General features: G+C 48.0%; 1 protein-coding gene and 1 non-coding gene across 5 annotated transcripts in view; one reads left to right on the forward strand and one right to left on the reverse strand.

The window, feature by feature from the left end:
• Positions 1-27,951, reverse strand: part of LOC8040291 (neuron navigator 2) — a 183,827-nt gene that overhangs the window by 24,604 nt on the left and 131,272 nt on the right. For 2 of the 4 annotated variants that reach the window (XM_029988505.4, XM_029988503.4), the window contains 3 exons: positions 4,943-5,026; positions 4,352-4,460; positions 1,568-1,704 (listed from right to left, as the gene is read on the reverse strand). In XM_029988505.4, the coding sequence (XP_029844365.3) occupies positions 1,568-1,704; positions 4,352-4,460; positions 4,943-5,026 (330 nt within the window). Of the gene's footprint in view, positions 1-1,567; positions 1,705-4,252; positions 4,461-4,942; positions 5,027-27,951 lie in introns of all 4 variants that reach the window. The other 2 variants (XM_029988504.4, XM_029988502.4) reach the window with 1 other exon arrangement.
• Trnal-cag lies at positions 17,976-18,059 on the forward strand. The gene has a single exon. It is a non-coding gene; the product is annotated as a tRNA-Leu (tRNA).

Here is a 27,951-nt window from a genome sequence, read left to right on the forward strand (position 1 = left end):
AAAAGAATAAGAAAAATATAGTTTTTGAATGAATGTGCAAATTAATATTTAAAGCCTTAGCCTCAATCTTGAACTTGTATCATTACACTTGACATAGCACCTTCATTAGTGACAGAGAAAACAATTACTAGAAAGAAAAAAAACACAGCTTGATCTTTTGCAGAGCAGCTAACTGTTGAAAATGAATGTTTTCCATAACTGTGTCTTTAGAGGTGCACAGAAAGGAGTAACTTTCTCAGCAGAATGAATAATAAGAAGCAGACCTCAAGGGAAATGAAATCCCCAATTCGAGGCCTCACCTCCAAGGGATTTTCTATACTGGGTAATGATAATGTTTTCAAGGAAAACAAAGCCACCCTAGAAAACGCATGATACATCTCAAACACCGTGCTGGGCTCTCAAGTGAAATAATATGAGGCCTTCCTCAACCCCAAGAGGAAACAAAACGGTGTACAGCAATATTGAATCATAGCTTACATGTGACGTAACCAAAAAGTGCTGTCCTGGCTCTCTTTGCATTTGTGCAATTGCACACACACAAAGAAAGGAAAACAGAAAACAAGTGGCTTCTGGAGATTGCACAATTTATAATCCAAAAACTAGCCGCCCCCCCCCCCCCCCCCCTATTGTATTCAAAACGCAAACATTCACGACGGCGGGCGCGGCGCAATCCCAAAATCTAATTACATTTTTTTTTTTTTTTTTTAACGTTTAACTTGACCCTCGGTAACTCGGCCAAATCCAAAAAGCGCGCACAAAACCACGTACCGGCGGTGTTGCCCGTCAAGAGATGCCGAGCCGAAAAAAACACGCGGCTCGGTGGACCCCGAATACGACCCCCGCTGAAAGGACCGTAAAGACGCCGAGAATGCTGTCCACGCAGAGCTCCATGTGTGGACGGTTTTCCGGAGTGCTTACTCGGCCTTTTTACGGACGCTTTAGTGCCTTTCGCGGGCACCTTTGCGTGCGCTCGCTGCGCACGTTCTTCTATCGCTTCAAGTGCTCGCGCCATGCGTGCGTTTAAAGAAAAAGAAGAAAAAAGTAAAGCTAGTTCGACAAATAGATAAATGAATACAACAACCTTTTCAATCAGGCGGTAGCGCGCGCCGCTTATCTTGTTTCTAGTTTCGACAGCTAACATTTGTTTAATATCTAAAAACATTAAGGTTAAGACTTAAGCTTGTTGATTCTTTTACCAGTAATATATTTATAAAATTTCCACTCTTGTAATGGAAGCATTTCTTTGTAACCGAATGTGCGCACTTTCCGCTCTGCAAAGTTTGGGCGGCCTTTTGCGCCATCTACGCGACAGTGGCGGAGCGGGTGGGCACCGGTTGACAGTTTGGAGACACGTTCCAAGTCCTTTCACGCAGAAATAAATGCATCAATATGAATTTTTAAACTTTTTTTTTTGGATAGGAACAAAACGGAAAGTCCGTTTGGCGTGTCCGCGAGATGTGCATTAATAAACAGGCGAGCTTGATTAACGTCACACGTGATTCTAACTGGAGACGACAGACGACAAGGGGCAAACAAACACACACGTAAGTAAATACAAGTTGCTTACCCAGCCCTTCTTTTTCTTGTGCTTCTTGCCGTTTTCTTCGTTCTTGGTGGAGGCATTGCTACACGCGCTGGACGCAGAGTTGACGCTGGACATGGAGTCCGTCGACAGTTGTCTGGACATCCGGTGATCTTGCAACGCTGTTTTGGGAGCAGAATCAGTTACCGAGTCGATTGTAGACCCCTACAAGTTCACAACCGTCTCTTCTGCTTACCAGTTAACCTTTCCACATCTAGTCTTCATCCTCAAGCCAGGATTACCCTCTACATATATTCAAGTTAATGAAACATGGACCGCATGATTTGTCTCAATTGTAGTGAATTTCACGAGGAAACATGGCGTTTGCCTCCTAATAAATGAAGCGCGTTATCGCCTGGAAAATATCTTAGTATTATTCTTAGAAAACAAATAACACAGGCAGACTGTCTCATTAAACTGAGTGGTCATTATTTCTTAAGAATGTTCAGCATTTTAAAGGAAATTGCTGTACTTTTAGCATTTTCGTATCAGAACTGTGCTTCGGAACGGCCGTCATTTTACATTTTAAAGTCTCCGACCTGAGAAGTTAAACAGGAACAGATTTGGTACCATTAGTCTAGTTATTGGACTCATAAAATGCCGTTAATAAGAAAGACAAAAAATCTCTGGTGCATAAGCATATAGTGCAAGGTTAGCAAGGATCGAATTGTGAACAAGCGGGGGAAATTCACGGAACACCAAAACTAAACCAACTGGCCAGAACACAAGGGTGGGACAAAACACAAAGGCGGGACATTCGGAAATCTTCGGTTTGATCGGAGTTGTGCACACCGCACGCGTGTCTTCTAAAAAATTCGCGCTTTCGCAAAAATATTTATTATCATTACTTGAGTTTGATAAATTTGGAAAGTAAGTGAAGCGCCCATCACCGCACACGTGTTCCTCCGATGACGTCCCGAGTTTCAGATTGACCAGGAACTTCAGCGAGAGTTCCAGACTAAACGAATCTCTGCAACCTAATGCCTATGATCAAAGTTCAGTAGCAGATACTCTAGGTCACGGTGGAAGAAGAAAGGTGTCGAAACAAGGTCAGAAAGGGGGTCGAAATTCCACTCGGGCTTCGGTAATTTCCCGGCGGGGGGCGCGCTGTCGGGGTGAACTGATGGTATACAGTTAAGGCCCGTTCACACTCTTGCGACTGCTTGCGACCTCTTAAACCTGGGTTCCTTAAAACTTCTTAAACCAGAGAACACACTAGCGCCATCTATTGGGAAGCAGTGTAAACTCGGCGGTCCGGCATATTTTTTTTTTTTTATTTCTCGCGCAATATCCTTTCTTTTTTGGCTCGAAAAACTTTTGTCAATGTTATAAACGAGCCTTCCTATGGGTATTACGCACATTTGACCTCGGAAATCGCGCAAAACCTTCGCTTTTGTGAAATGCAGTTCTAGGGTCACCGCATAGATGGCGCCACAATGTCAGTGTGTTCCCTCATTCTAGAAACATTTAAGAAGTTGTAAGAGAACTCGTCTCTCTTAGTCGTACTCGGTCGTAAGAGTGTGAACGGGCCTTTACTCTATGACTAATTATAGTAACTGTATAGGCTCTGCTTGTAGAGTCAGAGTATTGCATATATTTTCCCTTCTCCGCCAATTCCATATTGGCGGAGAAGCGATAACGTGCGTCGAGTTGGATCAACTCTCATGCAGGAAAGCGACCTTACAGGCGCCGAGTTTCGGGCGGAGCATATTTCTCGCGTTGCGTTTGCGAAATATAACACTAAAATCGCACGAACTGCGAGGTTCCTTAACCATTGGACAATATGTGCAGCCACTGGGTGCAATACAGTATAATCCGAGTTGTTTTATAACGCAAGCGATGCCTTAAAACGTGTTTCCAAAGTCTGGGTAGCAGACGACGAGGACGATCGCTCTGCTAGCGGAGTGATACGCGACCGGCACATCCGGGCACTTCGGACCGGACAACGAGCAGCTGCGGCTTGCGAAGGGACGACGTTTTCGTCGTCGGCCACTGCGTTCGATCGAGGGCATGGAGGTCAACCGGAGACAAATGACTGGACAACTGCGGACGCGCGGAACGTCGCCGCACTATATTTTTTTTTCTGCTCCGCACGCAGCAGCACGCCACCTCACGGCCACGCCAACCCCGTCTCCGTTACTCCTGCAAAAGCGACCGCCGCTTCCCGCAGTGCAGCTTGGATTCATCATTGCCGCCCTGTGAATACCATTGCGATACTCTGCTCTGCAAGCTTAGGATATACAGTTACTCTGGGACTAGTCGGATATTAGTTAATTGTTGGATTTAGACGTTTTGGCTAGGTGGCGCAAGACGCCGCTAGATTAAAAAGGTTCAGCCGAATCCATCCATCCATCCATCCATCCATCCATCCATCCGCGCGCGCCTCGCAGCCTTGAAAACGTGTGCGCGAATAAGGGCGGTTCCCCGAGCTCCTGTCATGTTGCGCCATCTCACGGCGTTTATCAGAAATAAGAGCGAAACTTCGACACACTTCATCCATGGCGAGGCGGCGCCGTTCTGACACCTCTCTTTTCTTCAACCGTGCTCCCAGCGTTCCAAAACGAAGATTTCCGATGGGCAGAAAGCACGTTAAAACAAGGGGGGGGAAAGGCTTAGCAGCGTCAGGCAGCGGTGCTCTACCCAAGCGTTAGTAAGGCGTCGCGTGCTCACCGGCGGTGTCCTTAGGAGTGTTAAAGGTATGGCGGCGCACAAGGTTAGAGCAGCCTGAGGGCGGATGACCCCCTCCACCACCGTTACTGGAGCCCATACTTCGATGCACGGCCGCCATAGACTGGAGCGCCATCTTGGTGAGCCCAGCTTCGGCGCTCTGCTGCTTGAGGGCTTCGATGGTGCTCCGCAGCTCCGTCAGTTCCGAGTCCTGGGAGGGAAGGAAAGATCACAATAAATCTTTATTGCTTTATCTTATCTTTTTTTTTTTTTCTTTTCTGGGTGATGGTTATCACTCACTTGTCTTAAGGCCAGCTCTAAAAAAAAAAAAAAAAGGGGGAACCTAGCGCTCAAAAGTAGCGTTAAAAAGCAAACAAAAACATGATCTGGGAATGAGTGTTGCGGCAGTTTCTGAACTCATGTGATACTACTTCGCCAACCATAAAGCGAACAATTAAAGAAATGTGTTGAAAACGATGTGGGCGCGTTTGGGGAAGGGGGGGGGGGGGGAGCAAGCAGATGACGTAACAAACAACAAAATACATCTTTCCTGAAGGCACAGGCAACTACAATTTAATTAATGCGCGGGAAGTCCGGCGCGAACGCAAAATTACACACACGCCGACGAAACAGAAACGCAAGTTATACCGTCCCACCGGAACGTTCTGAAAGAGGCACTAAAATGGAGCCTACCTTCTGTTCCGCCGTTGCCGTGAGGTGCTGCAACCGGGAGGTCATGTTGGACAGAGACTGCTCGAACGCCGCCACCATGTGAGCCTGCGCACACAGAAAATAACGCGTCGTGAGCCCATCCGTCACACGAACCAACAAAGCGCCCGCTAAAAGAAACGCGCCGGCAGGTGACGGACTAGCACATTTTCGAGGGGAATGGAAGCTGTTCACCCCTGAGCTGACAGTGCAGGGGAAACTAAAAAGTACTTTTTTTTTTATAAGGTCCCTTACATAAGACGATTCATACATCTGTATTTTGCCACGTGATCACGCACATGCGATGAAAGGGAGGCCCTTGCACGATTGATCCGGCGAGCACGTAGCTATTCCAGCTTCGGGGCGACCGGAGAACTTCTAAACACAACCCGCGCGCAAGTTCACCGCACCACCGGGAGTGTTTCGTGCCCCGAGTCATCACCGTGCCCGCATTGTGCCATGCCTGTTTCCGGCATCACGCTCTTATCTCGTTTCTCTTTCTCGTTCATTTTAGCTGCTCCTTGCGACGCCGGGAACCCATTAATCAAAGAGAGAGAGAAACCGGCAAAAGGCCGGCATGAGCGCACGCCACATACTCTCGACACCGCGCAACTTTTCAAAGCCGCACACGCAGCTCGGACATCGTACAAAAATATTACGTGGTGTCCGTTGCAGGTACGATGGCCTTATTATTTGCGGACATATGTTTCCTTCGTACGTATCAGTGCTTCGAATATACGTGTAGACAGTTCTGGTAAGGCCAGCAGGGACGCATCAGACTGTAGTGTCCGCGCTGACTGCCCCCCAGCGGCCTAGAAGTTGGGCTGCTTCCGCCTTCCGTGATGCCTTCCGTGACGTCAGAAAGATTGAGTTCGTCTTATCGACAGACAAACTAAACTCTCTGACGTCACACAACTAAGGTGGCGCTGCTGTCGGTACTGCGCATGCGCAAACGCTTCCCTCCTCCCGGATTTGGTTTCTGCGCAAGCGCAATGTCCACACATGTGACCTTTACCTTCCAAGTCCTATAACGCACGAAAGGCATTATAGGGAATTGGTGTGTCCCGTGGCGTTTACTTTCCCGCTAGATTTAGCGGGGAAAATAAGTGGTTGCGTAGGTCACGTGACGTCGAGTGTCCCCGCTACATTTAGCGGGCAACTGATTTGGTGATAGAGGTCACGCGACGTCGATTTCCCGCTATATTTAGCGGGCAAATTGAATTGATGTTTCGGCCAAAGGCGTGAATTTTCGTATAGGTCACGTGCCGTCAATTTCCCCACGATATATCGGTCACGTGACGTCAGGTGACCTCACGTGACGCCACTTTCCCGCTAAATTTAGCGGGGAACTTCAACTGGTGTCACGTAACATAAATTTACCCGCTAAATTTGACGGGAAATGCAGGGACGGGCAGACGGACGGACACACTTTCGGGATTGGGAAAAAGCATTTCATGAACCGGAAGTGTGCCACCCGGCCGATCGATGGCGCCACTGTGCGTGTTGCCAAACAAATCTCAAGGGGGAATATTACGCGAAGAAATTGCTTCGGTGTTCGACAGGAGAAAGAAACTCAAACATCGCGCAGTAGACGAATCTTATTCGACGATGGCGCTGTTCGACGAAGGACGCATCAATGCGTTGGACCAATATAAGGCACCAGTCTTCGACTGCGTCGGATGACAAGAGACAATTTGTCGTTGTTTCCTGGTCTCTGCTCATTTCAGGGATTCAGAACGTCTTGGCACAAAGTCTACGATTTGTTTTGGTTTCTTCTTCCGGAGTATACTGTGTAAACATTCCCTAACACTCCGAGATGATTATTTACGCGAAATATACCAATTGCACGGGCGTTTTCGGCGAAAATTCGCGCAATGTAGAAATGCAAAAAGGTGTCCGAACACATTTTTTCTTTTGCAGATACATTTCATTTCAGTTTTATTCGTGTACATCAAGGACATCAGTGATGGATTCCAAACGAAGGTATCGGCAAAATGAAATACAAATGTAGAACCCCAAAACAAAAACAAAAAGTACTGCAGGAAACGCGAGAGTACGAGGCAAATGTTCCGAGCAATTCACACAAAAACTTAAGGGCCGAACGAGTCATCGCCGTTGAAAATCAGTAAAACCTGGTCACTGCACTCAGGCCCATTGAACAAAATATTTCTGGGAATTTTCGTTGGAATATTCATGAATCGGAAATTACCATGGCAAAGTCACTTCAGTTGTAAGCATTCAAGAAAAAAAAAAAAAAAAGGAAAAAGTCATTTAGTACGAGAGAGCCGCCAGGAAAGAGTATTTCGGTGTATCACCGAAATCCTTTTCCTACTCAGGAATACTCAGGAGTATCACGTACACGAAATACACGCGTTGAATCATGCTACGCAACAAGCATATCACCTCAGACTACTGTTTCCTTCACGTTATTTCCAGCTGCCTATGTCTCACTCAGTTATCCACAGCGTGTGATCTGTGCTGTTTCGGGGTGGCACCCAGTTGGTAGAACGACGTTTTAGCGAACGGCGAATTTTCATCGAAAGACGCTTCAGCGAATAGCCGGCCACCGCGAAGCGGCGTTTACGGGTGGGCCAAGTGGGTTAACATTTTTGTAATAAGCCGCCGCAGACTGCCGCCACAAAAGCGGCGTAAGCGCAGCGCGGGGGGAGTTAACACATGCGCCCCAGTTATTCGCTAAAACGTAGATTCGCTCAAAATGGCGCTGTTCGCTGAAACGTCATTCGCTCATGTGATATGGACCCGGATGTGGGCACTGGGCGTTCGCAGCAAACTGTATTTGCACGAAAAGAACCGTCTGCGCATGCGTCAAGACGAGAGCAGCGATCAATGTATACACTGATCAAGCAACACTGCTGCGTGCGGAGGCACGTGTTTAAGTTCAACGCGGGCGATGCAGCGTCCGGCGTATAAAACAACGCGCGCTCCTCGTAATCAAGACAACGCTTAACCAAAGAAACAAGAAATAAAGAAGAAAAAAAAAAAAAAAAACAGAAGTGCAAAAGAGAGCGTCAACAAGCAAGCGGGCGTGTTTTACGGGTCCGTTGCACCACGGAGAGCGGTCAGGAAACGATGCTTCGGATAACGGAGTGGCTTTCCCCACCGCCGAACAAAATCCACCAAAAGGATAACAACCAGAGAAACCAATAAAGCTTTCTCAGACAAGTGAAAGGTGAACGACTCGAAATAGGTGCACAGAGTTGTTTCTCGCCAAAAACAAACACATACAGTCGCGGACAAACCAAGCTGGAACGCGCGTTTGTCTCGGAGCGCTTCGCTCGTTGGCGTCGCGTCGTGGCGAGAGATGAAAGCCTGCAGGTTCGTCCGGGGTATGTCTCACGACACTGCTCGGCTGCGCCAGACTAAGCCGCGAAGCGCGTTCAAAAACTTTCCAGTGTTGTTCTCTCTACGTTTATTCGCGGCTTCTGTTTTCCTCCCTCTGGGTAGTGCACGCGGTTTTGTTTTCATTTTCACAGTGCATAGAAGCTGGGCGTTGCACGTGCTTGCACCAACGAAGGAAGTTGAACTACATCCTCACCCTGGGTTGTGAAAAAATTCCACTAGGCGGCGATACCCGAGTTTCTCGCCACGAATAAGGCGTCGCATCAGTGAGTTGCCATCATGGACGGAACATTCATCATAAATACAAATCAAATGGTATAAGATCATTTTTCAGATCGACAGAGAGAAAATCTCTAGGCTCTTCAGCGATACTTCCCGATTCCGGACATACAGAGAGCGACCGAATGCCAACCCAACTGACGCGATCAAAGATGGCCGCCGAGCGACCTTGAACCTCTAACCGCCGGTAGCCCGGTCGAAATTGCATCGCGAACAACAAACACCGAAAGCGTGACGGGCGACTGGTCACGGTCTCAAATGCCCCTAAGCCGCTAATACAATAGGCGGACCGGAAGTAAGAGTTATAGCCCGTGGGCGTCCACGCATTGAGCGACCCCTGACACCGGGATTGAGCAAACGCCGCCCGCCCCATACCACGTATGCAGATGAGGGTCACTCAATCCTACGGCGAGCAGCGAGGGCACGGCCAACGCGGTCACGTACGCAAATTACTTTTCGGGTTGACGCTGCTCCGCTGTTCTCCGTCTTGAGCCACGCGCGGCTAGATGGAAGACAAGGCCCGCACCTGACGTCATCATTGGTGGGCTCAGAGACCGCTCCGAGCGGCAACGCTGCGAGACGCGCTGACGGTGAAGCGATGACGTATGGGAGAGGGAGAGAGGCCGGCCTCGTCTCGTAGGTGGTGGTGTTGCTACGAGAGCGGGTACGCCTTGGACTGCGGGGAAACAGCCCATTTCCTGGGTGTGTTTCATTTTCGCTGGGTTAGTGTGCTGCTGGCCGTTTGTCGGTGTGTTTGTGAGTAGGTGTCTCTTGTCGTGTCCTTGTGCGGCCTTTGTGGAGCTATACGGAGCACGACACAGCACGAACGAGCAACTATCGTTCTTTCTTCTTTCTCTCTCCTAGTTTATGTTTCGCGACTGGAAGGCTGTGACCAGAACAACTGGTGCATGGCAAAATGTGGTGTTCCCGCACACCGCTGCTCGGAGCACGTAGAGAAAAAACTGCGCGGTGTGTGTTAAAGAGCTTAGGATAGCGGTCATGCTGTGCTCTCTCATCTACAGCTGAGGCACCAGACATCCGCTGGGGCTGACTAACTTACCGCTGCTTTTTAATCGCCCGCATATCAAACGACTTACACGAACCACTCTGTGCGAAACGCAGAAAGATCGTTAATACAGTGTTTACGGTGAGTCGCGTAGTGTACAATATTAATTATAAAAAAAAAAAAAAAACTATTTAGCTTACAAACGCAACTTTGCGTCGGCACAGTTTTTGTCGTTCTATTTCGAGTTGTGTAAAACACGCCATCGCAAGTGCAGAAAAAAAAAATTTTAAATGGGTTTTGCCGCTGTGATTACCATGCGTGAAGTTTATTTACCAATAAAACTTTGGTTGGACCTTTTTTTATGTAATTGGGAAATAGGATAACTCCACTTGGATATGCGAGTACGCGGCATGCAGTACAGCCGTCACGTGGTCCGCTCGGATTGGCTCGAGAGCTGGCTCCTTGCTGTAAGTTAAAAGCGGGGCGGCGAACATGCAGCGAACAAAAAGGGGGTGGGACCCTTCAAAAGCCGGTGCCCTCTCGTGACGTGACCTTGTTTCGCAAATTACGAAATACGAGGAGGCGGCGCGGCTGTAGTTTTTGGGGGCGCCGGGCTAAAGGGAACGAAATAGACGACTTCTTGAGAGCCTGACAGTCCTGTCGCTCGCTTTTTTTTTTTTTTAAGTTTATGCTTTTTTTTTTTTTCTTTTTTGGTAAATGTAGGGTAGTTGAAAGGTACTTCCTTTAATCTGAGAACATGTACGATGCGCAATTCGTTTCTAGTAACACTGCCGCGCTAAACATTTCACGAAAAACATGGAACCTCCGTATCTGACCTCGGTTAAACACCTTAGTCGAAAGCCGGTCTCCTGGAGTTTTTGCACTCTGACGCTCAAAACGTTCCTGAACGAAACGCTCGCAAGATTATTTTGGGAGCAGGCCCTAAGCACGTTTGGGCGATGCTCTTTTTGACTAACTTAGGGTGAGCCGACCCATATATGGCAGGATAGCCTTTTTGGATCTCGGCTCATCTTACGATTGATTGTAGCAGATGCGCTAGCACGCCTGTGTTGCATGGCACTAAGATTTTGGCTCGATACCGAGATAAGGCAAGCGGAGAGGTGCAGATGAAGTTCGCGATAAGGGTGTTGATTGCATTAGTGAGGTGTCAGTTGCCCTAGCAAAGAAATAATTCGAATATATTAGACAAGCTTAGTCCTTGTCTTTTTTTCGGCGTTTTTACATTTCAAAAGAAAATGATGTCACGTGGTTTCATGCCACGCGATCTATACGCAAATTCAGTTTCCCCGCTAAATTTAGCGGAAAAAAATTGCCGTCACGTGACACGGTGTCCTGTACGCAAATCCAATTTCCCCGCTAAATTTAGCGGGAAAATTGGCGTCGCGCGACGTAGATATAAATTCAGTTTCATTCCGTCATTTCCCATAAGTAAATACGTTCCTAAAAGAAAAAAAAAAAATAACCTAACGGTTTACCAGTAACGTCGTTACTTGTAACGTGTTACTTCCAGAACAGTTCAACAGTGATAACCCAGAAAAAATAGAGTTTTTCGTGATCAGTGTTGCGTAAAGACATTCTGTAAGAGCGGATGACGCGCTACGAGGAATACGTAGGAGTAAATGATGTGTGTACGTGGGGTGAGTGGTCTCGGGCGTGTGCGACGTTTACACCGCTTCCAGGGAGTTTCTTAGAGCATCCGAGAGAAAGTGGTCTGGTTTATCATAAAGCGGATGTGACACACATTTTTTTTTTCTTTTTTATTGGCACACTTTGGTTCGGTCCTCCCATTCGAAAAATGCGGGGGTTCGTCGCTTTAATTCTTTGGGATAATTATTTACTTTCCAGGTTTTTTTTTTTTTTTTTATTACGAGTTTTGTTTAGACACTAGGGTCTGAGTTGTGTCCTGTCACGTATGTGCGTGCCTTCTAAGCATATAAAGCGGAGGGTCTAGCGCGCACATAAGTATAAAAATAGCATAGCGAAACTGACATGATAAGTTTGCTCTAGTAGTTCGCTATCAGTGTCAGGTAATCCGAAGTGACGCTGGTCTAGAGGTCCATTCACACATTTGCGTTTATTAGGATCGAGTTCTCGTGACTTCTCGCGACGAGAGAACACACTTGCACTCTTGCGTCATATATGAGGTGACCCTGAAACTGCATCTCACTAGAGCGAAGGTCTGTCGGCATGGGCGATATCAAATGTACGTGCTATCTATGAGAAAGCGTCGTGTATAACAGCGTCGGAAGTTTTTCGAGCCAAGAAAGAAAGAAAGAATGCTGCGAGATAAAAATTGGAAATATACGAAAATGCAAAGTGTTCCACGGCTACGCGATAGATGGCGCCAGTGTGCTCTCTCTCTCTCTCTCCGTAAGAAAATGTAAGGGGTTTCAAGTCGCTAGCCTGTGAAAGATTGCCATAGTAACCCTGGAGCAAGGAGGGGGAAAAAAAATACGGACAAACACGACATTTTGTTTTGTGTGTCTGTCCCTTTATTTCCTTTTTCCAGAATGACAATGACTGCCAGGCACTTTGTGTTTGTTCATTTTCAGCCACGATTTGTTTAACGTTAAGAAAAACCTCTGCGCTCTTCGTTTTACGGGAGGCTAGGCTGATGATAAAGCCATATTATAATTTAAAAGTATTTATATCGACGAACTTTCACACGCCGTAACAAAAACATGATGAGTTCACACAAGCCCTCAGTGCAGTCACCGAAAACTTAAGAAACACGGGTCTTGGCTTGTCATGTTCACGTTTCTCGCTCCGTGATTGGTCCGTCGGCATTCGTATGAAGAGCGCAAATTCGTCTGTTTCTTGCACAAGGGTTGCGATGATGTCAGAACGCAGAGCTCTTATTGGCTGATTGAAAAAGAGTGGGTAGACTTCAGGGCGTCTAAGCATTGAGGTCTAGCCACTATCCTTTTGGTCAAAGCCAATCAGAGTTCGGCGTCATTCTGACGTCACTGCAACTCCTGCGCATGCAGCAGAATTGCTCTCCGCATTGTCTAACGCCGTTATTTAATCAGCTGCGGGTAGGGTTGCGCGAACATTCGAAAGCTTTCGAATATCGAAAAGAATAATGTCATATTCGATTCGAAGTTCGAATAGAATATACGGCTATTCGACAAATTCCAAGTATTTCGAAGTTTGAAATTGCTGCAAAACATATCTTAATTCAGACTAAAAAAGAAAGTAAACGAACGAAAACAGCATGCAGTGCATACTTCAAATGAGTTCACCAACACAAGTAGCGATAAAAATAAGAACAGCGAGTCTGCTCTCTCGAATCTATTGCGGATTGCGTTTCTAATAGCTAACGCCAAAGTGTCCGTGCCAATGGGTCTCGGCAATTTAATATTTTTCTTCTAAATAAACCCTGTCTTTTGGGGCCACCTTTCTCGTTGCTTATTTGTGATCATGACCTCGATCCACTATTATGGACGATTCATATTATAGACGAATTTTCTGGGCAACGGAAGTGGTCATATTATTGAGACATGACTCTATTGAAATAAGACCAATTATGCGGGCGAACTGGTGAACGATCGTGGTAGAGAACCCTTCGATTCAAAATTATTCGAACAAAGTATAAAGAGTATTCACTGGGCGCCATATTTGCGGGTGCTGTTTAGAGCGCACGCTCAGAACGAGCCCACATTAATAGGCTGCTAAGACCGGCAATCTTGAGGGTGCGGAATGCACGTTACAAAAGAACTGTGGAAGCTCGGCATCAGCACGCGCTCAGCAGTTACGCACACAGCTATGACCGCCAGTGAATACTTCCTATTCGCTTCGAAGTGAAAAAAATTCCTATTCGCACACCCGTAGGTCCGAAGCGGCAATTAGATGCTCGGTTCGGCTAAACCGTTGTATACGGCGAAACCGCCGCCGCAACGGATGTCGTCGCATGCCGTCCGCTATATTTAGGTATAGCTGGCGAGACGCATTGTTGCCAGTTCTTCGCAAGAAATTACTTCTACATTTAAATGCGCCGGGGAAATCACCCCATTGATCGCCTTATATAACTATAATGATTAAAATGCGATTCCAAAATAAAAAAAGAAGTGGCTTTTCGATTTCTGTTTGATGACGTCATAAAAGCGTCAGCTGTCGCCCGTCGCGATCCTGGCGGTGTAACAGCAACGGTGGTAGATGTGGCACAGACGCCCATTCTGCTGTGGGTCGTCGCTCTCCAGTTTGATAGCATATAGAAGGCTATGGTTTGACCATATCCTCCTCTGTACTCACAAAGCCTGGCAGTTCGACGACGGAGCCATAGAGTGCCCGGTCGCAGATTTAAAGCGCGAGGATCTGGTAGCACAGAACATCAAAGAGCTATTTCTCGGGGAACCTGGACGTCAGCGCACAGCTTTTGCAGCGGCGAGGACCCTAAACACACTTGTTCGCTCGGGAGAAAGTGTGCTTCGGCGTATCGCCGTAGCGGGGCGCCAGTCACGTGGCTCTCCTTTCATCCGTTGTCTGCCGCTCCTCCTTTTCCATTTCGGCAGCCGTTTCTCGTGGCGATATGCCAGGCTTTGTCAGCCTATAGGAGGCTATGATTTCACAGTCCACGGAAGCTCTCGGAGCGAGGAGTTGGAACACCGTGAGGACAGCGACACTCGCCTTTGCTCGTGCTTTGTGCCCGAACTTGTACGATCAACGAGCAAGATCGCGAAATCCGACGGCGTGACATTCCGAGTTTTGTGACGTGACTCGTCGCAACTTCGGAACCACTTTCGATGCATGGGGGGAGCAGGGACGCTAAACACACCAGTCAAAGACGCGTTCCGTGACACCGTAACTAACGGGATGGTTCCGCCTATCCTTAGGAAACGAATAAACGAGAGTGCTTTCTGCAACCGGGTGCACTCCATCTAACGGAGCAGGACTGCCCTCCCGGAACGTGACCTTTTTGAAATAGATGCTCGGAGTTGGCCTCTTCCATCACGGCAGCTACGTAAATAATCTCCAACATCCTGAATCGTCGAACAGCGGGGCACCTTCACGTAGGCGTCCCGGACAGGGCAGAGCCGCTATCCTAACATGTTGGCGGACGACATCTGAGAGGGTGGAGGCTGGTTTTATGGAAAAGAATCGCCGTGGCCTGCAACCACTGCGGCGAAAGATTTTTCGTGGGTCTCGAAACGTTCTTGGCGATCTCCAACTTTTGTGACGGGGAAATATATATTCGGAAAACGTGGATAGACTATGTTCGATACACGTTCATGTTCTACGCGTGTTACATACCTGCGACATTGTCTGCAGACTGTCTTTTGCATCATGTGTAGTATTGTTACCGCAGCTGTTGCCTGCCACCAATTACGGGTATGTACGCGATTTCACTTCGCCTTTTCAAGCTGAGCAACAGGCTATACTTGTCATAATTCAGAGAACTGCTCAATAGACCGACTTATTTCAACGTACCAGGATGCAGTATAACCCTTATGCCACGACCTTTCTGCCAGGCTAACCGATCAGATGCCGCGAATGAAACGTGCCACTCCAGCCTCTAGCTGAGTGAACCAAGGGAGCCATACAGAGAGAACACAAACAACCTAAAAGCAAAACTACCAACTCGATTGACGTGTAAAAAAAAGAGGGCCCCATTGTTTCCAACATGTCCGCCACTCCTTCCGACAGAACCGGATACCCATTACGTGGTGCGGAAACGAACCGTTAACGCGGACGACCTTCGAATGACCTCTGGGGAATGCATGCGTGGACCTGTCTGCTGTAGCAATTCCACCTGTAGGACAAGGCCCACGGGTGACGTCATCTTTAGTGCGAGCTAGGCGGCGCTGCGTGGTGCCCACCAGTGATGACGTTTGACGCAGGCCTGGTCTTCTAGGTGGTATTGGCTGTGGGCTCTCCATTGTTAGCGAAAGGGCGTCGCCGGTTGAACGCGGTAACGTGCGTCCCTGCAGGTTGCCAGCATGCGGAACGCTTCTTGGCAGAAGAAGGGACGCGATGGTTCCTCTCCGGGTTCCGTTGTCGCGTACTTCCGGTCGTTCGCAGGACCATCCGTTACTTCCGGTGAAGCGCATCCGGTGGCCGGCAGCCGGAGCCGAGACGACGAGGATCATTCGTTTACGGGTGTTAAGTCCGGAAACTCGTGTTGGTTTAGTGGCCTTCGCAAAGTTTTCTTAAATAAGAAAAAAGGCTATATCTGTCTTCTGTCTGTTGTAATGAAGTAAGATCGGTGCGTGCGTGTGTGTGTATGTGCGTTTGCCGGCCCCTGGCTACCTCCTATCCACGCGTTCCTATATTGTTGGTAAACTGTCCAGAGGAAGTTGAACGCGAGCGCGTCGGTTTTCAATAACTTGTTACAGAACGAATAAACAAAAAAGGACGAACAAGGACGGATATCTTTCGTTTTCAAATTATGTTTGTCCTTGTCCGTCCTTTTTTGGTTATTCTCTCTGTAACAAGTCCAGAGGAATTTGTATATGTTATTTCAAATTTATGTAATGTATAGCCTTTTAGATATGTTGTTTTTCTTGTTTTCGTAAATAACTAGTGCTGAGTGTTAGAATTTATCTCGTGTACAATTGGAGCGTAGAGTGTTTCAGTAACAGTTTTTCTTTTTATTTCTTTTATACACTTATTGTAGGCCTAAGGGGCGGTATTGTTCTGGTTCGTTATGTTTGCTTTCTATTGTATATTTCACGAGTTATATTGTATATGTCTCGCAAACTTCTACCGCACGCCTGTCGTAGCTCCTGAAAAAAAAATATTAATTTATTTTTAATTGAGAGATGTAGAAGATGTATTAAATTCATGCCTCCGAAGTTCAGAGACTCTCGACAAATCGTTGTCAGGGGGACAAACTTGGCCATTTTGTGTATGATCGTGAAAACGAAAAATGGCGTGTTCGGAGCCCCTGAAAAAGCCACGCATAGAAGAGTATCGACACGCTATTCTCCTATTATCTTGTCTGCGCCGCCATTTTGGTGCATAGAGCACAGTGGGCGCAATTCGCGATAGTCGCAATTCGATAATGCAACTTCATGCGCTTTAGACACGGCGTCAGGAGGCTCAAGCGATATAGTTTTTTTTTTTTTTAATCTGTTGCGTAAAAGCGGTTTTCGCGATATCAGATGAAGCTTCCGATAACTGGCAACCATGATTTTAAGCACAGATCGTATCTGATGTGCCCTTACTATGAAACGTAGCTTATGCGGTATTTTTTGTGCAGACGTGTCCGCGTTATGGAAATAAAGTAACTTTCACAACTTGCACACTCATAAGGTGAGGAAGTGCGTTGCTCGTTACTGTGAGTCACACAGAACGCGTTACCTCAGGTTGAAAGTAAAGCGTTAGTTTCTCGTTCCACTGAATATGTCACTTCCTCCCTGAAGGAGTTGCCAATATTCCAATACTTGTCGTCATTAAGAATTCCTAGATTTTAACGCCTTCATTCGGGGCAACTTTGTCTATCCTGACATACCTTGTGCACATCTTTTTGTGGACTATCTATAGCGTTTTCCCGTCGTGCAAATTACAGACGCGAGCTGGGCTGAGAACTAGTTTGGGTACCTTTGTTGTACACGTTCCCCTCCAGGACTAAATACTAGGGCCGGGCAATTGATCGATTAACCCATCGATTAATACTTTATTCGGGATTACATTGTTTAACCAGTCAGCCAGTAAAATTTTAAGAAACCAAATGAAAGTAAAAACTAAAAGCTTTAACCACGCAGACATGGGCGAGTACATCTGTATGAAGGGGAAACTTTAGGTAAAACTTGAATAGAGTGAACTGTAGGGGCAAGGTTTGTAACTTCAGAAGAGTGCAGAAGGTTACCCGTGTCCTGGCCACTTCAACGTCTTTCGAGTGTCTGTTTAGTGCAGCAGAGAACATTGGGAACAATCAAAAGAGCTCGCTCTTGCCGAAGAATATCAACGACACTCTTTGTCTCATGCACCTGAAGTAAGAATCGGTGCGTGTGAGTGTCTTTGAAGTGTTCTTAACTACACAACGAGTTTTGTTCACAATTCAAATTGAATATTGCGCCGTTTATCACATATTCAACAAAAGCAATAAATATTGACTGTTTCAAGTAGTGCATAGAAATAACCGACGCCGATTAATCGATGTATTATTCGATTAAAAAAAGGGGGGGGCGATTAATCGGGTTAACAGTTTTAACGACGCCCAGCCCTACTAAATATAACGTTACTCGTGCCTTTTTTCGAAAGTAGGTCGATACTTCCTTAACGATAAAAAGCAACTATGCACAATTAATCTGTTATGTACAAGTTTGACTAGTATATGCTCCATCACGTGAAGCAAAGGTTGATGCTTTTCAAGTTTGTTCAAAACTGTTTTCAAAGACGCAGTGAATCGTCGTCAGGATGGCCGAGCGGTCCAAGGCGCTGCGTTCAGGTCGCAGTCCGGTCTTCCGGGCGTATGTTCGAATCCCACTTCTGACATTATTTTTTTTTTTTCTTTTTTTGTGCCACGCGCCGAAGGGTTTGCTTTACTGCTCTGTGAATTTTTTTTTTTTTTTTTTTTTACGCGGTCTTTCATTTATAACTTCACTCCGTGTTACTGCACTATTCTTTTACATCAACTTCTCCTGACTGCCGCAATAAGTGCGCTCTACACTAGATAAACTCTCTGACGTTAGGCCACTGCGAATGTGCAGACGCTTAACTTCTGCGCACCGGCACGGTACCCACCTGGGGTGCAGTGCGGGTGTGCGGGCTTCTTTATAAACGGTGAATACACTCAACCTCAGACCACCTAACAGCCAGTACCTGCTGCCCCAGTCGAAGAATGCTGGGTCACTGGGCTGTGGTCACGCGCGTGGCTACTGATATTTAGCGGGCCACTGCGCATACCCAGAACGCGACCATGAGCCCAGCACACAAAGAAAGACCACTACGAGCATGCAAAAGGCGACTATCAGACTGGTCTATAATCTGACATGAATCGCTGCACTTCTGTAGCATACGATTCCCTGGTCTTAAAACCATGGGGTCTCTATACGGCGAGCAAGTGTTCTAAAATGCGTCTTTGAAGCACCAAAAGGTAAAGAGGGGCAAATCGATCGAAGGTCAACATAAAAAAATGAAAGACGTTTCCAAATCTCCGTAATGCGAAATTAGAGCGCAGCTTTTGAGGAGGAGGAGGAGAGGGTGCAGAGGAGAGGGTATGCCCCTCTTCTTCCTCGTCCCCTCCTCCTCCATCCCCTAAACTCCCTCCTCCTCTAATTCAGTTTCCCCGCTACAGTTAGCGGGCAAAATGACGTCACACGACCTGGTGACCCATGAACAAATTTAGTTTCTCCGCTAGATTTCCGATGGCGAAGACACAACGGGTGTAAGAACAGCAGTCCATCATCAACGTACAGGTGTCGGCCTCCGAATCGGCAGTCAGTAAAAAAGAAAAAGAATAGAAAGTAAACACGAAGCTCGTGTACTTTGAACTCCGAAACCATGATCGGCGTCGAGGTTAGACCGATTCGTCGTACAACACCTCCCCGCCGATCGAGGAGCGAGCCGAATCCAACCGAGAAGCACGTGCCCGTTCCAGCCGCCCGCGAGCACAGCAAGGCCGGCCAAAGGCCGTACACTCGGAGAGGGAGCGCTCGGCGGCAACGCGACCCCTACATCAAGCTGGCCGCCCTCTGAGCGATCCTATTGTCTTTCTCGTCTTCCCAATAAGCGGCGTGTTACGTAAGGGGAACAAGAGGCTGCTCTCCCAGCCGCGATGGAATGCGGGCCCCTCTGTAAACGGCCGGCCTTGCCTCCGAGCTCCTGTGACCGATGTTGGCGTATACTTGGGCACCTTTGTGCACTCGTGATGCGGCTGGCGCGCTAGAAAGAACGCTGGTACTGGGGGAGACGCAGCGACGAGGCAGGCACCACAGTGACCGATCACGTTGCGGCTGTGCAGAGATGCCTTTTTGACTCTTTCTATCTTACCTCCTTTCTCTGTTTCGATCGGTATTGTGGATCTCTTCCGGGATCGTATACCAAGAGCAGTGCTTACAAAACCATATATAAGAAGCAAAGTACGCTTGCAGAAAAATAAAAGATTTAGAGAAACAAATTGGGAAGGGTGGGAAGCTTGAAATCGCTCGTTCGCAGAAACAAGGATACATTGAATAGAGTATAACGTTTTACTGACTTCGCCATTCGGTGTTTGACTACAAACCTCCGCGAGAGAAAAGCCAAGAGGCTAACAGTTCATATTTAAACACGTTTCTGACTACAAATTCCGAGGTGAAAACTTCTTCTGGGCTAATAATATGACCAGACAAAATGATAAACATTTCCCTCTCGTACTGAACTAGCTAACTCACTTATAGCATCCGCGGAAGAGCATTCGAAGCAAGCTTGTTCGTAAACGCCACGCGACGCTAGGACTCATGACGTGGATTCCCTCAAAGTCCTACGATATACACCGATCAAAAGGCGCGACCAAAAGCATCGCCATGGTCGCGCAATTCGCGATTGGTCAAACGCTCACTGCAACCTCCTTATCCGGATTATTTTTTCTTTCCCCGGCAAAAATGAGCGCAATGAGCGCAATGTCAGGGTGTCAACTGCGACAATGTTGGTTTAACATTGCGTGACTCCGAGCCTCCATCGTTATTTTTACGCGTATATATACCATGGAACTAGTTCACCATTGATGATAAGTTGCCAAAGATTACAACTCATGACGTCACGCCGAGGCAAATTCTGACCTTGATGTCACGAACGAAAACTAGAAAAGGGCGCCACCGAAACCTCTCGGCGTATAGTTGACGAAATGGGAACGACACGCCGTCCATTTTCGATGAACATGACTAAGCCCGGCAGATCACCCCGAGAAGTGTCCGCCGAAATGGAAAAGGTGGAGCGGCAGACAAAGGATAAGAGGAGAGCCACGTGACTGGCGCCCCGCTGCGGCGAGGCGCCGAAACATACTTCTCCCGAGTGAACAAGTGTGTTTCGGGTCTTCGCCGCTGCAAAAGTTGTGCGCTGACGTCCAGGTTCCCCGAGGAATGGCTCTTTGATGTTCTGTGCTACCAGATCCTCGCGCTCGAAATCTGCGACCGGGCACTCTATGGCTCCGTCGTTGAACTGCCGGGCTTTGTGAGTATAGGGAGTATTCACTGGCGGCCATAGCTGTGTGCGCGAATGCTGAGCGCGTGCTGACGGCGAGCTCCCACAGTTCTTTTGCAGCGTGCATTCCGCATCATCAAGAGTGTCGATCTTAGCAGCCTATTGATGGGAGCTCGCTCTGGGCGTGCGCTCTAAACAGCACCCACAAATATGGCGCCCAGTGAATACTCCGTATAGAGGAGGCTATGGTCCAGCACGCGTTCGTTGCCCTTGTCTTCTATGCGTGCTTTGGCACAGCGTGTACCTCGAAGTTCACGAGGCGTAGAATAGTTATCGAGGCTAATGCTGGAGAGAGGCAACTGAAATTCCCCCTCGGCGTTCTCACCTTGTCAGTGGACAAGTTACACGGGAGATTAGCGTCCCCCACCCTGTCCGCGTCACATTCTGTAGCTCCACCGGAGATCTAAATCTCCTCTCGACCTCCGGGACCCGCCGGGGGATCCCTACAGTCGCCAACGCAGCAAACAAGACCAGCACTCCTCGAACGGCACGTGGGCCCCCGGGATGGATGGTGACAGGGGGGCAGAGGAACGTTGGAGGAACTGCGCTGTCGTGGGGAGACGCCCGAAATGACGTTTCGGTGCCGGCGCTGATCCTCGCTCTCAACAGAACGGCATTTTGAGATCGTCACGGGGTGAGAAAATAACGATACAAACAAAAAGGAAAGAGGCTTACTGAGAGCGGTGCAATTTGGATGTCAAAGGGCGGGTTTGGCGAAGGGTCAAGCGCGTCAAACCAGTTCTGTATACGACCGTGCAAGCGGCGTGTCAAGAGCGTTGTTGCTGCAGTGACAGCGTGCGCGGGCATCGGGGCTTGCTTAAGCACACCAAAGCCTCGCCGAATCGGAGCGTTTCATTTTGCGGGAACCTACAGCAACGCTAGAATAAAAAATAAAAAAAAAGATCGAGGCATTACAAAAGAGAAATGTAGTTGACGTGGTGTTAACGCTTAATAGCTTCATGACGCACGTCACGCACAAATTTACGATATAAAGTTTATACAACGTCAAGCTCGAGTACGTGACACTTTATCGCGTAAAATTTCTCATCCAGGTTTGATTTTTTTTTTTTTTTTCTGGTTTCGTAGCGAGGGAAAATAGTTCGTCCCTGTGTTTGTCCCTTGTCCGTATTCCCAGTCTCGGGTTTACCGACTATGCTCAATTTACACCAGCTAGCCTGCACCCTCACCATTGCTTCATTACGCGTGTCTTCGTCGAAAACGCATGTTGTAGAGTCGGGGGCTGGCACCGGACGCTAAACTACGTGCGAGCACCGACTCCGCAAATTCGGGCTGTACCACATAGGTAATGCTTGGCCTCTTTCTACACTTTAAATGATAAGGAACCACATCCTCACGAATTAAAAAAAGTACAGTCGATCCCGCCTGCGTAACAGTCGGGCTCTATAGGGGTCCACGTGTTATCGCTGGATAGCTACAGGTTCCGAAGACTCAACACCTCCGAACCATTTCGGGGATAATTTCAACGACTTTGTGCCATCTACATAAGATATCGGTGGCTCCTTATGCATTCCTAATTTTGTCTTTAAACAGCTGAGCTTATACATTCAATATCCTCTCAAACTAAATCGTCCGGCACAAAAATATGAGCAGATACTTGTACGGATCGTAGACATCGTTAGACCACCTAATAAAACGTTAAAAAAAAAGAATATATTGGCAAAGGGCTAGCGAACAATCGCGGGCAACTTAAGATTAAAATACCCGCCTTCTTTCCTTCTTTATGTGGATGAACATTTGCGTTCATTTGATACGTCATCAGGGAAGCACACCTACGTGATGACGCTCTGCCACCGTGCACGCAGGAGTGTGCGATAGTTATTGCGTACCTGTACTCAAACATTTTCGGCCGTCTATATTTGCTTCTTGTTTGCGCGCACGAGGGAAAACCCGGTGGCGAACAGTTGATTGAACGACGTTTCATCGACAGACCGTTTTATGGACAAGCGATGTTTCATCGACAGATTGTTTCATCGACAAACCGTTTCATCGTTGAGTTAACACCATGTTAACACGTTAACGCGCGAGTCGAAATGTCCCTACAGCGTGCAATTGGGGTAACGGGTGTCGAGGAAACATGCGGCCATGAGAAGTTGCCCACGAAACGTAGTCCCACGAAAAGAGTTTCGACGAAACAATGAAGAGCCGGGCAAACCTGTTATACGCCTCACCCCAAAAAAAAAGAAATTCAGATGACAAACCTGTTACATCCCTCCCCCCACAAAAAGAAATTCAGATGCCAAATGTTAAGCAAGTTATAACACTGTACATGCCAACCTGTCGCAAACTAAAAAATAAAAAAAAGACTTAGTTTATTTGCTATTTTAATACGATGTCCTATCTCTGGGTTATGCATTTTTCTTAAAATATATTACACCAATGACAGCCTAAACCAGTGACTTTTTACATCTCCCACATCCCGTACCGAACACTAATTGAACGTTAGTGTACCAAATTCAACAAATTTTGACTACTATGTCCCCAAAGCAAGCCTGGACTGGAACCCCCTTCCCGTCACCGTCGCCTTCATCGCCAACCCTTTTTTTTTTTTCTTAGAGTCATGCTGTTTCTAATCATATCTCGTAAGAGCTCCTTGTTACATATATGCTGTTTCAACTTTGTTTCAGCCACTCCTCTCTGTACCGCCTAACCGTCCCGCCGAGTAAATAAACACATACACGCCGCCGACAGTGCTCGCTCCAGAGACGAAACACGCCCCGACGAGAGATACAGGCACGCACGGCGAATGGCAAAATTCAGCCTCGGTAGGTCATTCGTCCGTAACATTATTCAGCGAGTCGGTTAATTCAGCAGCTGCTTCTGCCATGGCGGCGGCCACCGCGCGTCTTCGGAAAGCATCAGTCGGAGCTCCCGATGCAAATAAAACCTGTTTCCGCGCAGAACCAACCTCCTGGCGCAGGAGGGGACAGTCACGGGCGCAGGCATATATACAGCGTCGGCGCTCACAAGCGCAGACGCGAGGGTAGGCACCCGATCGTGACGGGCCGTGACTGATCCGCACCGAGATGTTAACAACACGGGCGAGGAATATATACAGAAAAAGAAAGCAGCGAAAGAAAACGGAGAGAAGCGGGTAACTTGACTGGCCGTTCTGAATGGAGTGTGATGAGAGCGACGTGGTGTGGCGCGCGACTAGGTTAGCAACTTGGCGACGAGGTCAATGTTCCGGCTCTTGGTAACCGCGCGGACAAATTGTGACGGCCCCATCTGGTCGCGCGTTAATGTAGTTTCAGGGTCTATGTGGTTGCGAGGAACGACCCGTAGTCACCCCAGAAATTGTCCACGCACCACCAACTCCTGTGTGCGTAGTGACACGTGTGGATGGCGAAATGTTTTCCTTCCTTCCATGTGTCTATTGACGTACTACCAAATCAGTGAAATGATGCGAGTAGGGGTGTTTGCGTTTTAGCCTTTTCTCTCGCTCTCCCACCAAAATGTGCAGCCGCGTCGAAGCGCCAAAGGGTGTCGGATCGCCAGGAGTTCTCCTCAAGCTGCAACATAGGCTTTTCACTCCTGGCTTCTTTCTTTTTCTTTTTTTGTAAGAACCAAAAAAATAAATAAAAAACCTAATTATCGTTATTCGTAATTTTGTACGAAGGATACGTATCGATGTCAGGTTTAACTTCGGAATAAGTTGGAGTGATTATTGCTTTTGTTTCGTCATCCGTTCTCCGGCGCTCTTGTCGGCTAATCCAACAATATCATTGGCTGTCCAGCCATCATAAAATGCGGGAACTCACCACGCTTCCTGTTTTTTAAGCTGCCAATGACTTAAGTTTTAAGTTGCCGGAGTCGCGGGGTTACTCATAATGTATGCTAAACAGAAAAAAAAAAAAAGGAGAAGAAGAAGAAAAGAAACGAGATCACACAAGAAACGCTGCTTCAACCACAGTTCTTCAAAGCCGAAAATGAGAGGTTGAAAACTTCGAAAAAAAAAACAAAAAAACACAGGAAGATAGAGTCTTCAGAAGCAAATAAGGCTTATTTTGAGGCAGATACTTATTTGTGTCGGCCGGTTTGAGGAACATGGCGGCGTCAAAAAAACTCGAACTACAAAAAATAAAAATACAAATCGCTATCATCGTTAAGGCATGCAAAAGTGACGCCGGACTTGGAAGACACGATCATATACGTCCTCTCCGGACCATCAGCTGGTCTTCCTAAGGTGGTCCCGTTGCTGCTCACTCGTCTGCTAGACCACCGTGCGGATATCTAGACTATCGCGAGCCACCGGATGCAACAGACTTCGTATGAAAACCTAGGCCCCCCCCTTGTCTCCCTCCGATCGAAAATAAAATATAAAGCAAGAAAAAAAAGATCCCAGCGTGCCGAATTGGTTTTTTTCAGCTGGCGGGCCTATAATTTCCTTCCCTCTTCCGCCATTACGACAGCGACATGCAGCACCGTCCGCACTCTCATAACCGGAGCCGACATTTTGGATGATTACACTACGCTTCAGTTTGGATCGGGGTCTTTGTTGTTGTTGCTTTTTGGTTTCCTATACCTTTGAGGGCTCTGTTTCGCCGAACGCCAGGTTGGGTGCCCCCTGGAAGCCATTGGCAGCCGATCGTGATCTCCATTTGGGGATTTTCGTTTTTCTTCGGGGTGGTACTCAACGCCACCTAGGGGACGAGGCCTGGCCATTTATTTCCCTCCCAGTCGTCATCCCTAGTGGAGCCACGCAGCGCCGCCTAGTTCGCGTGAACGTTGCCGCCGGCGCAGTCCACCTTCAGCGTGTTTACAGCAGTGGGGCGGGTCGGGGATCCACAAACGATGACGTCATACGCAGGCCTTGGCTTCTAGGTGGGATTGGGCTTAGTTCAGGGTCACGTGGGTGCGTCACGTGACAGGTGCTGCAAAAGTTTCTTCGTAAGGATGACGCTGAGTCGTTGCTTCTCGTCCGTCCCGAACTTGAGGTTTCCTTCGAGTTCCGTATTCGAGGGAAACCTCAAATACGGAAAGCTGAATGTAGTTTCTTTTTTTTTTCATCATAATTAGGGTTTTGTGTTTTCGGTGTTTTTCAAATTCGTTTTTTTTTTTTTCTTTTTATTTGGGGGGGGGGGGGGGGGGGTTACAGATGCCGTGCAGAGGAACTAAGACAGCCGCCATGTTTAGGTCATTATAGCAGACGGCACACGCCACATCGCTGTTGCTGCCCAACATTTCACGCTCGTCAGCGGCGACAAGTTTTGGTGGCGCCCTCGTATGGTTACCTCTCGTGACGTCATTACCTCGCGAACAACAAGTTCTACGGTCTTTGGAATTCGCATGGTGGAACTTGGAAGCTTGAAATCATAGCGCTCTGAAACCAACACTGCCAACACCGTGAAAATCGAAGTTCTTACATTACTCTTATTTCTTTCGATGAGAAAACCATTTGCCGGCGTCATAGTCAGCATTCGGCCGATCGCGAAAGGCCGACCACAGCGACGCTTTCGATCGCTCACGTCGCCAATGGTGTCGGCTGGCCACGCCTAATGGCCACAACGAGCTATACTCCGTTCCACCTTCAGTCTGAGCGCAGTGGACGCCACAGGCCATCCCAGCCGATCCAGCGCCGGGAGAAAATCGCGTGACCTACCGGTTGGGCAGAGGGACACAGGGAGCTCAAGGTCACATGACACTCTCTCCACGCTGGATTGGCTGGGATTACTCCTAGCGTCCGCTGCGCTCGGACTGAAGGTGAAACGGAGTATAGGTGCGCAAGGAAGAAGGTCGGTTCGAACTGGACTCGAGTGAGACGAGGAACCGCGATGCTTATGTAGCTTAGTGTGGTCACATAAAATATGGTATCACAAGTAGAGGAATTACGAACGTTCCCCGCGTACGATAGGGTAGCGCCTGCTGCCTACAACGCAGCAGGATGACCACTGCAGAAACTGACGGCGGCGTCGCTCATGACGAGGCAGAGAACCACGTGTGGCGAAATCTCATGAAATGACGACACTACGTTCTGATGCAACAGCGCGATAGGGCTATACATCATCGTGGAGCAGGCACGTAGCCAGGGGGGAGGCCCGTCCCCCCCCCGAAATCTTTCATTTTGCTGGGACTTCCTCTCCCCCCTCCCCCTCATGCAGCAATTTGTCATATGGGCGGCCCCTCCCTCCCCCTCCCCCCCCCCCCCCTTTCCCCCGAACCAAAATCTTGGCTACGTGCCTGTCGTGGAGGAAGCTGTCCGAAACATGGCGATTTGCTATCCCATAATGCTGACGAAAAGCCCACCGACAGGGGGCGCATTTGTTAAAGGGGTCTGTTGGTTGAGGTATAATCAATTTACAAAAAAAAAAGAAAACACGGAAGCAATAAAACAATACATCCCTCCCCTCCCCCCCTCCCCCCCTCCCCCCCCCCCCCCCCCCCAAAAAAAAAAAAAAAAAGTATTCTCGCGTTGTAAGACATTTTAAGAGGTTTCAAGGCACAAGGTCTTAAAGGACCAATGCAACAATATTTGTACTTTGCGCAAATACCGCTTAAAACGGATCCCTAACGTTAATGACCTATGAAACACGCGTTCGTTTTTAACCCCACGCAATAGAAGTTCCAGAAAAAAATTTAAGAAAAACGAGCAGCGTTCACCCCCTCAACTCGCAGCCAGAACAAGCGGCCACGTGATCTGGAGCCGATTATATGCCGCCAATGTTGATCATAGCCACGCGCTGGGGTTGGCAAAGCGCAGGACACGCGCTGAGTTCCAGGCATTGTTATGGCTCGGCTGTTGTCGTCGTTGCAGCGATTGGACACGGGTCAAAACCCGAATGCTTCTCGAGCTAGCAATTGTCACGAGCCCAAGTCGAGTGCCCACGCAATGCTCGGGTCCAATCTATGAACCGCATTCAAATATCGTCACTTGGGTGTACTGGGACCCCCGAGTTACGTCATCAAATTTTGCAAAGGAGAGATTGAATGAAAAGGATCGCTTTTGTCCTTGAAATTACACCGCAACAAAGGAGTTTCTTGGCCAATGGCGTTGCGTGTGAGTATCCTTGAGTCACAGGTGTGCCAGTAAGCTCGTGTATAGAGAGATACATTCCAATTGAATATCGTTGCACAGCTCCTTTAAGGAGTCGCGAGTGAACGGGCCTCTACTGCGAGAATTTGGAAGAACACGTAGTTTTGTCAGATCTGCAGGCAGGTTCGAGATCCAGCAGTTAGCTCATGAAGAGAA

Source organism: Ixodes scapularis, unplaced genomic scaffold (assembly GCF_016920785.2).
Source record: "Ixodes scapularis isolate PalLabHiFi unplaced genomic scaffold, ASM1692078v2 PGA_scaffold6__148_contigs__length_123643588, whole genome shotgun sequence".
In the NCBI taxonomy this organism is placed as follows: domain Eukaryota; kingdom Metazoa; phylum Arthropoda; class Arachnida; order Ixodida; family Ixodidae; genus Ixodes; species Ixodes scapularis.